At 36.5% G+C, this 13697-nt stretch overlaps 1 protein-coding gene across 2 annotated transcripts in view; it reads right to left on the bottom strand.

The window, feature by feature from the left end:
- Window positions 1–449: 449 nt before the first annotated feature.
- Window positions 450–13697, bottom strand: part of RNF180 (ring finger protein 180) — an 84817-nt gene continuing 71569 nt past the window's right edge. The window contains exon 7 of one of the 2 annotated variants that reach the window (XM_048079513.2): window positions 450–3497. In XM_048079513.2, the coding sequence (XP_047935470.1) occupies window positions 3298–3497 (200 nt within the window). In that variant the 3' untranslated portion in view covers window positions 450–3297. Of the gene's footprint in view, window positions 3501–13697 lie in introns of both variants that reach the window. The other variant, XM_048079512.2, reaches the window with a different exon arrangement.

Raw genomic sequence — 13697 nt, 5'->3', positions numbered from 1 at the left:
TTCTCTGGAAAGTAGTGAAAAAAAAAAGGCTGCTAGCATGAAAAGAGGTAATCATCATAATAAAAGTTCAAAAGACCCCAGCTGCACCCCAAATAGAACAGACAGGACAGCAAACCAGACATTGACTGAAAAAAATATTAAAATTTAATTCCACCAAGCAAAAGCTAGTACATGGCTGCAAAATATTACAAACAACACAAATTTTATTGCAAACATTTTAATACCATTGTAGATAAGAAAGACGAGATTGCAGAGCAGCATCTACTTGACCAGAAAATTGCTTATAGAAGACCTGCTCTTGCTCCCACAGATATCAACAACATTTTACAGGCAGACTTCAATGAAAATCAGGTTTGAACCTCTGAATTATTATTGTATTTTTACAAAAGGTATGTAGCTCAAAAGAGCAGTAAAAGACAAAAAATGTACCTCCTTTCTATGCAGTCTAGTTATTTTATTTTATTTTATTTTATTTTATTTTATTTTATTTTATTTTATTTTATTTTATTTTATTTTATTTTATTTTATTTTATTTTATTTTATTTTATTTTATTTTATTTTATTTATTTTTTTCTGTCCTATGGAGGATGTCTCAAAGTTGCAACAGTCTTAACTATGTGCATTAACCCTTTAAAAGTAATTATCCCTTGGAATTAATAACAAACAACATGAAGTAAAACAGTATAGCCCAAGAAAGAGTTCACTGATTAGGTCTTAAAGAAAGGTACTGCTACACAGTTAGAAATGTCATACAAAACTGTCACTCCTATTAAATTTAGGAACATGCAACCACTCCTCAGTCATCAACTCTTGCTCGTACAAAAGGGGCCAATATTACCTTGGATTTTTGACTCATCTTATTGCCTTTTTCAGAATAAATCCATGGTAGCATGTATTAAAAATTATATAAGTAACTCCTTTTTATATTGTTAATTAGTATCAATATTATGTTTCTTATGTCTCAATATATTTCAAAATATTTACTTAAGGATATTTCTTTAGCAGATATCCAGGTTAAATTATTTTAATTTAAAATATTACTGCAATTTCAGATTACGTCAGTTAAGTTAATGTTTCATTACACATCTCTTTATTCTAATATATTCTGAGATCAAAAGGTAGAATTTTGGCTTAGCAGGTAAATCAGTCCCTCTCTTTGCTGAGATAGGCGCATGAAGTTCGTAAGATTAGAGACAAACCAAAAATGTAGGTAGAATCCCTGTCCTGGGATAGATGAGAATATTTTTAAAAATTACTGATAACATTTCAGCATACAGACCTACACATTTGCATATAGCAAAACAGGAGCCTACGACCAAGGAAAACCTAGCTTTTTAAAGGCTTGTTTATATCAATACAAAGGGGGAAATTTACTGAGTGCTTTACTACAACCTTAAAGCTTTTAAAATGGTATGCCTAATGCCACCAGTAATAAAGCCAATCATTTTTAGGTAGAGATCAAACCTTAGGTTAAGATCAAACTAAGGGTACTGCAATTGTAGAAAATGTATTTCTGTGACGACCTTGTCTACATGGTGATGGTTAATTTCAACTATTGCATCTCCTTAAGCTTGCATATAGTGTAGTTAGACTTGTAATTTTTAATTCTACACATATATTCTCAAAGATATGAAGAAATTATTTTATGCAGCCTGTAAGAAAACTAAACAGTAGTAGCTGTTAAAGTTTCTGGTCCTGATCACTGTATAAACTATAAGAGACCGAGCACGACGGCCCTGCTCCAGCAAAGATGCATAAGCACATGCTTAATGTTAAGCACACTGTTAAAACTGATTTCATTCCATTCCATCACATTTGGCAGATGGCACCTTCCATAACACATTTTTCCTTGTTCTCTGCTAGAACAGGGGAGTACACCACCTACTTAAAAAAAACACAGGTCTCCCACACAACTCCTGATACCAGAGCAACAATATACATGCTTTTTAAGATCAAACTACAGTGTGCTTTGTAGATCATGCCCTTAGAAATAAGAACTTCCTTGTACCTTCCTGAAAAGTAAGCCCTTTAACTACCTCGTAGCATTCTTGGGCACTTGATTCCCACAATAGTTTATAATATCCTCCCTGTAATTTAATAGATGCTCTTTCACTTCCATTTGAAAATATTGTGTAAAGCAGCAAGTACAGAATGACTGCTGAACTCGCTGTAGCTTGGTACTGAAAAACAGCAATCTCTACATGGAATAGCTATAAAGTGCTTTATAATTCTTTTACATGAAAGGTGCAAATAAATACTGTGTCCTCTTACATGGTCTCCTTGGAGACACATAGTACTGATGAGCCCACACTTAAAGAGTATCCTGAAATTGTTACAGTCATTTAATAATGATTCAGTCACAGCTAGATTGAATTACAACTGGAGAATGCTCCATTTCCATTATTTCACCATTATTTACAGGGCATCACAGTTAGCAGACCTGCTGCTTGCCCTCATTAATTGTCTTGCTTGATCCATATGCACTCATCTGAATGGATACAAAAGGTACAGTGCTACTCTGGGAATCTGCGCAAAAAAGGTCCCTTTAATGTGCAGTAGTAGGGTTTGTTAGTCAATTTCTTCCGATTGCCATTTGCTGAAAAGATGAATTGTCAGCATGTGGTGCAGTATCATTTCTCTTTTTGGTTAATAGGCTCAAAATTTCAGGCACTGAATACATCACATCCCCACAGCAGAAAGCTGACAGTTCCATCAATTGTCAAAACTTTCTAGAATTTGGATTATGCCAGTGAAATTGCTCCAGTAAATATCTATATAATACATGGTGCAGCACTGCAGTGCTTATCCCCAACAGATCTGACTATAAAAGGCATTTTTTTTTTTATATATATACAATGAATTGAAGCACCAGTGAGTGAGAAGACTTACTTATGGTTACAAAGTGTGTCAATATAGAGTCAACCCCCAAAATGACTCTATGGATCATATTCTGTTATAGTACACAGAACTCTTCTAAGAACAAAAAGTACTGAATAATTCTACGGAGTAATTATTTTATACATTAGCAGTAAAATGCTGTTCCCACCAAAATCAAGGCAAAGCTCCCACTGAATGAAGAATGATCTGGATTTCACATTATTTCTAGAACCAAACTTGACTACTTTGTCACACGCAGCAGAAGTATCAAATAGCCTCACAGCATGCTTGATGCAGTCTATTACAGTTCTGAATGATAAAATGCAACATCAAACAAACATTTTACCTTCTTCAGTTTTTTTTTCTATTCATATTATTGTGTTCACAATTGTTGTTTTCCTTAAGTGTGATTTTTACAGACTAGAAAGGGAAAAAGAAATAACAAAGAAAACAGAACACAATAAATCCTATTACCCAGTTGACTGAATAAATGTAGATTATCACCATGTCCATATCAAACCGCCATCCACGGCTATCATCTTCAAAGTCCATGTAGTCCATCCTGTGAGCAGCATGTGGGAAATGCCTCCTTGTTACAGTATCTGAGCGTCTTCGAAAACCTGCTGAAAAATACATCATGAGATAAACATCATCATAAAAGCAACTAGATTCAGTAGAACAAAAATACTCCTGACTGGGAGTATTTGCAACTCCTCCCAATTATTTACAAATCAAATGGAAGCAGGAAATCTCACACCTCACTGCTACGTTTTCTCACTTTGCTGGACAAGATGTTCCCCGTGGACTTGATTTTGAAAGATTTAAAAGCTAACTCTTGTCTTCCATGTCTGACAAATAATATGTTTGTCTGGATTTGGTGCTCCCTACTATTGTAAGGTAGCTCTATAGGCTTATCTCATCCAGATCTATGAACGCCTCTCTTTTGGTGCCTTCTTTCACTGGATATGATTCAGTGATCTAGAAGTGAAAGGCTCCAAACACTGTAATTCAACTTGAGTAATTTATCTCTGGATTCCTTAAGTCTACTTCTGAGAATTCTTCAGGAACCTAGCTACATCCACATATGTACCCACACAGTTCAACAATGCAAATATATTTGAATTCCAATTTCTAGTATTCGAATTAATTTTCAAAACACTCTTCAAAGAAATCCTGCTTGCTTTAATACTATGTCTCTCTATGATGTGTACAAGAAACTGAGTTTTTACATTTCTGTTTGTGCCCATAGTAAATGTATAGACGCAGATACAAACACAGCTTTTCAAGTACAATTAAAATCCCCGTGTGAAAACACAAAACTCACTATACTTAATAAATCTAGACACACACACTTCCAATTTTAAACTTTTCTGTTGTGAGACCAACCTATGCTAAGGAATCCACAAAAGATCAGCATCCAGCATGCCACTAGGAAACCAAATTCCTAATAATAAAATTTTAAGTAAGTAAGTCATTTGATTTCATGTTTTTGAGTTAGATTAAACTGCTAAGTCATGTATAACTTTCTTTGTAACCTACACTATTTTTGTAAACAATTATGATAACTGTACTGGCAGAACTAAAGCAGAGAGGACATCCACAATGAAAAAACACAGGGACTGGTATACCACACCAGACCAGTGGTACACTCCATCCAGCTTCTCTTTGTAACAAGTAACAAGTGACACAGAAAGGTGTAAAGAAACCTCTGTTCAACACTTACACAACAACCTGATCTAATCTGAAAAAATCTATTTTGAAGTTGATTTTTATCCCCAAAACAAAAGGCTTGCTGTGTGCTCAAAAAGGATTTCTGTGTAGTTACTCTTGGTTTTTAAAAAGGTTTTAAAAAGGTTACTTGTACCACACTTTCAAATATGCAAAGCTGCAATCATAGTTTGAATTCAGTAAAGCTCTTAATGTCAAAGCTCTGAAGAATCAAGGGCTGGATGAGCAGAAAATGCTAGTTGAGCAGAAAATGTATTTCATCATTTAAAGCTTTTTTCCTAATATCTTTGAACTTTTTTGAACTTTACTAAAAATATATTAAAAAGAAAAAAAAAAAAAAAAAAGGCAAGACATGGTGGCCCATCCATTTTGCAAGTTTCATTACTTCGTCTACAATGTCAATCACTGCAACTTTTCTCCAAAGGACTTTTCCATGTTTGATCATCTTTGTTGCATGTCTCCATGAAAACTCTCAATTTCTCTCTGTCACTTTGGAGATGTGTGATGAAATCTAAGCAGCTGAGTTAGAGACCTCCCAGTATTTCACAGCCTCCGTGATACTCCAAGAACATCTTCATTGCAGGGCCCTGTCAAATGGTCATTTCTTTCCATTCCTCCTGACTTCCCTATGTAGTAAGAGAAATACTATTTAAATGTATTACGTGCATACCCCAAGATAAGCTGCTCATGAGTTTAAAGAAGCCTTTAACAATCTGTGTGAGACATCAGCCTGTGGCACAGAAAAGAGTCTGGGATATGAGTTGTGAAGGCTGAAGAACTGGCCCGCCTGTGAAGGACAAGGAGGCAAGGCAGCTCCTGCTTGACTTGTTCTGTTTTCAGGTTGCTCTCAATCATTATGACAGGTCTTTGTTGAGCTGCCCAAACTCTTCTCCTCTAAACAGATGTTGGTTAGTGAACAATAGGGTATCTGGCAATAGAGCTGGCCCTGCCCAATCAAAACTCTTAGTGATCACCTTGTAGAAGGGAATAAATTCCCTGTCGTGCACATCAAGAACATGCTGGGGAAGACCACTTGGGTTATTCCTGCCTTGGACAAAGGTAACACCATCTGTGGGATTGCTTTTGCTCAAGGACCTTGGCGCACTTGGTGGGTAATGTGGAAGGATGGGGAACTCCAATGTATAATACCTCATGGGGATTTGACATTGGGTGAGAATAGCCAATGATTTGAATTCTGTGATTCTGTGATTCTGTAATATTAATTGCTACATAATGCTCTATGTCATCACTGCTATGGTTAGTATCATCACATCAATGGTATTACTGTAAGAGTCACCCAGATTAGTGAAAAATGAATGTTGATGGAACCAAGCAAAGTGCAGTGGCGCTAGGACTGCTTAAGTGCAGCGGCAATGAAACCAGAGCTGGCCTCAGCATGCAACAATCCATCACCAAACACCACCCCTCCTGCCCTGAAGGACTGTTATGACAGACAGATCCCAAAGTCATGGACTAAGTGTACTCAGGAGACATTTTAGAGGGATAGCCCATATTCCCAGACTAAGGGAATGATATCTGTGAGTATATATCAAAGGACAGGAGGGTGGTGGTGATTAATTGGGACGTATTACAAAACATGAGACCTGGGCATGAGGGCATTACATAGATGGTATGGAATAAGGGGTGGGTATTGTCCTGGGTTCAGATGGAATTGAGTTAATTTTCTTCCTAGTGGCTGGTATGGTGCTGTTTTGGATTTAGGATGAGAATAATGCTGATACACCAATGCTCCAGTGGTTGCGAAGCAGTGCTGAAAAGTTAAGGACTTTTCTGTTTCTCATACTACCTTGCCAGGGAGGAGGCTGGGGGTGCACAAGGACCTGGCCAAAAGGATGTCCTATACCATATGGCATCATGATGAAGAATAAAACTGGGGCTGTTGGCTGGGGGGAGTAAGTGGATGGCTGTGTGGTACTTAGTTGTCTACCAGGTTAAACCAGAACAATGTTATAAAATTCCTTGTTTTTTAACGTTATGATGTAGATTATGTTAATTTCAAATTATGTTAATTTGAAATAATATCTTTGATTAATTAAAAATAATATTAGTAATTCAGTAATTGAATTCTGAAAAATGTGAGTCTTCTTTAATTATCTATCAAGATGTAATTCACTTGAAAAATACTCATTAAAAAAACTGTCTTGATTTCAGTTTTCCTTAACTTCTTTTCTAACACTCGTTGAACATTATTGTAAAATACAAATGTGGATTTGTGTTGTTCTATTTTTTTAAAATTTAATTTGCAAATGACATTAGATTTTAACACTAGTGCTGTATCATTCGCTTTCCCTTTTACACATCAATTTTAGTGTATACTATCCTCTCTGGAGGGTCTTAGTCAAGACTGCTACCCGTGATTTCTTTTTATTTATTTTTATACTTACTGTAAAGATAACACAAAATGCTGGAGGCTGTTTTTGGATCAACAGTTTGGGAACATCTCCTAATCAGGGGAATTATGTAAACATGTAGCTGCATTAGTTTTGACGAGATATTCCTCACCTTCTAGAGGATTTAAACAAACATTATCCTTGATTTGTATGTCTGTGCAATTCACCTTAAGCAAATATGCACTGCGTTTATCATGGATTAGACTTTGTAATGTAATTATTCTACATTCAAGAACAGCAGTTTCAGTATAGGAAACTAACTATTCTCTAATTGCTATTGCTATAGAAAGCCACAGAAAAACTGCTGGTGCTCTATTAAAGATATGTATACAGTCAGTAGCTGCTTAGTGTACAAGATGTGTAATCTCTGTGGTTTCCATAAGTGTGAGTAAAGCTATTGAACGTTGACAGCTGGTTATATGGATAGATTTTAAATCTATTTACCATCTGTTAATTGATTAAACTTCAGGTGAAAATGTAAATAGTACAACTCTTCTGAAAACTGAATTCTTGAACTTAACAGAGGCTAACAAAGGACAAGAACTTTCTTTATCCTGAATTATATTACAAAAAAAGCTACAGTACTGAAGCAGGTCAAATTTAGAAACCCTATATGATCATGCACAAAGTTTACTGCAGACATGATGATCCATACTGTGACTACTGTCTTCAGTAAGTTGTGACATGAAAATTACCTTCAGATGTCTCTCTCTCCAGCTAGAGTTGAAATATGCTGCCTCTGCATCTCATTCTAGCCATCTGCAGATAAAAACTGAGAGCTGTAAAGTTCCTTATAAACTGTAAAGCAACATGTAGTATGGGGTTGAATAAGGAAGCAGAAGAGCTGATAGAGATCCAAAACACTCCTAACATATTTTCTTCTTTTTTAAAAAGCAAACTCTACCTTATTTGGCAATTACATTCCCTAAATCATTTCTACATAGGCATATATTTATTAAAACATATACCTTCCTTAATTTTTTGTGCATGCCTGTGTTGCTATATCCTGAACAAGAATGTCCAGTCAAATTACATGCATATGCATGCACAGTGTCCAGAGTTTGACAGACTGCTAGTGGAAACCTGTTGCTGGATAACAAAAACAACGTTGTGTGCACATCACACTTTTATAATGAAAGCGTGCATATCAAAAAGGATTTTCACCAGAGCATGAACAGGCACATCTGTTGCATGTGTCACTGACGAAGTTTTTACAGCCTCTTGTTGAGATACTAGCTCAAAATAAGACTGCAAACAGTTTAAAATATCCTCCTGGTTTTATAATTTGGCAGAACTCAATTTGCTATGACTGAAGAAGGTAAGATGTGAGAAGGAAAAATTTACTTTGAAAGTGTGCATTTATAACCTGCAAGTTACATTAACCTTTTATCTTGTAAGTGCTCATGTAAGATTAAATTACCTGAGAACAAATGTATCAAATACCAAAGTCATTTTAACCCAGTCTCCTACTTCTAATATGACCAGCAGCAAACAGACAGATCTGATAGGCTAAGAAAAAAGGCAAGAATGGATTGACACCTTCCCCTGTGCATCCTTGCAGAAACCAGCAGCTGAGGGCCCCAGTACTTTGGAAGTTGTGCTCAGAACAATGCATTAAAATATCATTGACAGGACTTTCTTTCCTGAAATGCCTGAAAGCATATGAGTACTTTTCAATCAGATCTCACATTGACCCCACTTACTGCACTTTTTGTCCCTTAGCAGAGTAATCTCAGTGCAAATAAATTGATTTCACTTTGGGTGAAACTAAACCAGAAGATGAGCTCCAGGAGCTCTGATATGCACTGGTAATGTGCTCCAACCACTAATGGGCATTCATTCCATGGGATCAGAAGTAAGCAATTCCTCTCTTCCCTAAAATGCAAATGTAGACGTATGGTCCTCAGTGACAACTGTTTTGCCCTATCTATTATGGCTGATTTAATTGCAAATGTAAGAACACTTCTGAGACAGTGAACAATCTCTCCTAAAACATCTTTATGCCATTCATAATTTTAGAGACCTCTTGAACATTTTCTGTAATATCTTTTCCAAATGAAAAAGTTTAAGACTTCCTCTGCGTGGAAAAAGCTTTCAAAATTCAGTGCATTCTTTCTGTATTATGCCTCACTCTGCATTATCCGTCAAGATAATGGAATTCAAAATTATATCCAAAATTAGAGATGTGGGATCACCACAAATCTAGGTAACAACACGCTGTTTTCCATTTGGTTATGAATGTAATAATTCCTATTTGCTTTCTGACTATGGCTATGCATTGAATATTTTCAGAAAACTAACCACAACATTAACCAGATCTCTCAAAAGGCAATACTTTATTTACAGCTCAAGAGACTGCATAGCCTCTGCGGGCAGCTGCTCCACCACTCTAATGTCCTCCTAGTGAAAACATTTGTCTTAATTGCAGTCTGAACCTCTCATGTCCTCATCCGTCAGGCACCACTCTGAAGAGGTGGCTCTGTCCTCATGGTGGCCTTCTTAAAGGTATGGCAGTGTTGCCTTGACATACCCCTGAAAGCCCTCCCTTTTCCAAACTAAACAACCCCAGTTCCTGCAGCCTCTCCTTGCAGACCAGGTTGCTCCAGCCCCCTGAACAACTTGGTGTCCCTCTGCTAAGCCTGCTCTAATTTATCAACTTCCTTCCAAAGAAGGTTTTGTGCCCAACTGGGGGCACCAAAATTGCAGTATTGTAGGTGTGGCCTGCTGAATAGCGGGGGATAACAACTTCCCTCATCTATTGGCTATGCTCCTGTTTATACAGCTCAGAGTACTGTTGGGCTTCTTTGCTGCCAGGGCACACTGCCAGCTGGTGCTCAGCTTGCTCTCCGACACGACGACCGGGCCCTTTCCAGAGTGCAGCTCCTCAGTGAGTACCCAGCCTGTCTCACTGCCAGGGCCTTCTCCCTCGCAGGTGAAGGACAGTGCATTTGTTGTTGAATTTCGCAAGGTTCCTTTCAGCTCATTCCTTCAGCCCATCTAAGTCTCTCTGAATGGCAGCCCTGCCTTTGAATCTGTCAAATGGTCCGTCAATTTACTGTCATCTGCAGACCTGAAGACAGGGCATTCTGCTGCCTCTTCGAAGTCACTGATAGAGAGAACTCTTAGACGTCAAGTTCCTATTTACTTCATCGGTGAACTACACAATTTTGTATCACAAGTAAACTTTATCAATTCACTCTGTATTCATTTTCAAATTCACCGATGAATGTCCTGAACAAACTGCTGTGGGATTCCAACCATCCAGTGCAGTTTGATATATTCTTCTATAGCATATTTTTCATCTTCTGTCTTGGTTTGTTTTCCTTTCTGTGTGCTCTGCCTGAAAGAGGACTTTATTTCATGAAGCATCTGCTTCTGCTTCACCGTTTCCCACATGAAATTTCTCAGTGTTAGCCCTGTACTTTTTTTTTTTTTTTTAAGGATACAGTATTTTTATCTGCTTTCACAGATGAGGTATCCCAAACTTCTTACATTCATACCAGCCTTCTCCCATATGCATATGATGCGGTTTCATATTCTGGTTATAGCTAGTATAATAGCTAAATTGTAAGACTTACTACTTAAAATTAGCGATAAGTTCTGTATTTCCAATAAAGAAAAGAGCATGTATTGCTAGAGAGGTTTATGAGAAGATGGCAGTCATCCTGTGTAAATGCCCGCAAGTGTGTCCCACTGACTCCCAATCTCATCTCTCAGGCTCTAAGTCAGTCAAACTCAACACAACATTTAGTTCCTTCTCCAAACCAAGGTCACTCACCACAATCATCATACTTCTCAGATCCAGAGTTTTAGCTTTTCCTGCATGAAAAGCTTGAACTTCCATACCTTCCTGCCTGCGATATTTCAGCTCTGCACACCTGTTGTCTCAGAGGTCAAAATATCATTCTTTTCTACAGAAAGCCCTTGAATTCCAAACTCCTTGTGCCCCAGGATGCACACTGGAACTTTTGATTTCCTACACTAAAATTTCTACCATCCTGCTTCAAGGCCTTTTTCACTGCTAAGTCAAATCATCTTCCCCAAACTCATCCCCATCTTACTCCTACCTTCCTCTCACTTTTCCTTTGCTCTCTTTTAATACTTCACTGCTCTTGCCCTTCTAATTTCACCTGTGGGCTCTCACTGGCTGCCGCACCTTATGCCTATGTGTGACTGAAATTTTATAATGGCCTAAACATCCTGAATTAATCCTGTTCCATCCTGAAAAACCAGGTCCTGCTTTCTGCTAGCATCTGGGCTTTAAAAAACCTGGAAATAAGCTGTACTTAAGCTGGACATAATCCTTATCTGAAACCATTTTTTATTCACTATGATGTCTGTCTTACTCGCCGTAGGGCTTTTATAGAGCTTTTGGTTTAAATGCTGAAATCTGTGACAGTCCTAGACAGATAAATTGTGTGTAAGCAGTTATTTGCACATCCATAAAAGCTGATTTATTGAACCCACTTTGCATGTGATGCACAGTTCTTCCGTACACAAACAAATCAGCAGCATACAGGCAATTTAGCAGGCAGTATACAGTAACTACTTTTCAAGATGTCCAAAATCTTGTCTGCCAAGGGTATGGAAAAGAACCAATTACTGTGAAAGTCTGAAAAAGCTGTGGCCTTTCACAAGGGACATAAGATTTCATTGTATAGTGAACACTCCTTTTTATAAGTCTGAGTAGTTAGGAACCACTGTTATCTCTCCACTGTTGTAACTAGATTTTTTTTTTCTTGTGTCTTTCATAAGTCATTTAGTATAAGAAAAAGAACACCATGTACAGACAAAATTGTGCAGAAATCCCAAAATGATCTGTTGGAGCAAGAAGTTTATATAAACTGTTGTCCTACAGAATCAATCTCCAGTCAAATAGTCTTCTTGCTGATCAGTTACCAGTGTAACTACTGACACTGCTATCTAAGAATCCTTTGTACTCTCTTAAAACTTTATAAATCCTACATGGATCTGAAAAAAGAATATACACAAATGAACCAGACATTACTTAGCACTTAGAAGAAAAAATAAACAAAATAATTTATAGAAGTTCTTGTAGCATTACATTTCTTATGAGTATTTCATGCTGCTACACCTCTCAAATTTTTTTTTCAAAATTCAAAATATGATAATTTATTCTTTTTTTTTTTAAGCTATTCTCTGACTTTTTATACAGATATATGTAATCTAGATAAATTAGGCTCTAGATAAACCTAGGCTCTAAGCTTTTATACTGCATATTAATTCTCAGAAGCCCTGCTTGAATTCAGCATTTCTTTGGACCATTTATTGTTAATCACTGAGGGTAACACCTCTCAGGCCTTTTGGACAGAAAGGAAGAAATATCTGATTTGGAGAATTTTTCTGGTTTGAAATACTGTAAGTTTCATTCAATCAAAAATTACAAATATTTACACATCACAAAGAGATCTTACTCTGGATAGGAATAGGAGAGGATATATATATATATTTTTTTTCCATTAAAAGAAGGCTTATTGGAATTTGGTGGATATTATTTACAATTTAAGTTTTTTGCATAGCTACTCTTCATACCATTAATTTGAGTTGAAATATATAAATATAGTGCCTGTGTCATAAATGAACACAAATATTCTGAACCAAATTAAAAATCATGAAGACAGTTACCTCTTACTATTTTATAGATAAAGAATTCAGCTCTTACCAATTAAAACACAAACCATAAAGCAAGCTGGTATATCTAATCAAATAATCAAGTTATTGGAAAGTAAAACAAGAAAAAGCTCTAAAAACTAATAAGAAAATCCATAAAGCCACATTAAATGAAAGCAAACACATTTTCACATTGAGTATTATGCCTAACTAAGATTTTTGTTAATTTTTTAATTTATTCTATTTACCAAATTTATGTAAAATATTCAACAACTACTGTGCCCAGTCACCTTCCTAAAACCAAAGCTAGAATAACTTGCATTGTCTATCTTGGGGTGTTTATTTCCCTGGAAGTAAATGAATCAAGAAGCAAGAAGATTGTGGGAGGGCAGAATGATCTTTGAAAACATAGTCTGTCTCTGTCCAGACATCTGTGATTGTTCAGTAATTACCAATACTCACAAATACAAGCTAATTGGCTAGTCTAAGTGCTGGGATGCATACTAAAACAGTGGCAATTGATCTCACACTCCACAGTCATTTGACTGTGTGAGTTGTGAAAAAATTTTTGATAGCCAGTCTGCAAGCAGATTTTTTTTTTAAGTCAATAAATGCTTTATTTACTTGCTTTTTTTTCCTTCCCCTAAACCATAACAGACTAAGTATCAAACAGGTAGGAGGACATCATACATACAACAGCTTTTAAAAATGATTTACAACAAAACCCACCCTCCTACTTTAAAAACACTTTATTTCAAAATTCAATTAAGGGCAATGCAATAAAAGTAATATGCAGTAATTGAAATGTATGTCCTTGTTTTTCAAGGTGCAACCGAGCTCTGTAAAATGAATCATTGGCTTCTTTAACTTCCTTTCCTTTCACCATCCTGGTACTTCTGACTGCAATCCATGCAGTCTTTGTAACCAATACCAAGAAATGAGGGTGTACGCTGTCTCTGTGAGATATTGTTATGGATCTAAATACACAGTTTACATATATTCTGGACCCAAACCAACATCTTCCTTTAATTTTAAAGGGCACATTTTCAA

Source organism: Anser cygnoides, chromosome Z (assembly GCF_040182565.1).
Source record: "Anser cygnoides isolate HZ-2024a breed goose chromosome Z, Taihu_goose_T2T_genome, whole genome shotgun sequence".
NCBI lineage: Eukaryota > Metazoa > Chordata > Aves > Anseriformes > Anatidae > Anser > Anser cygnoides.
This window is presented reverse-complemented; position numbering and strand designations above follow the sequence as displayed.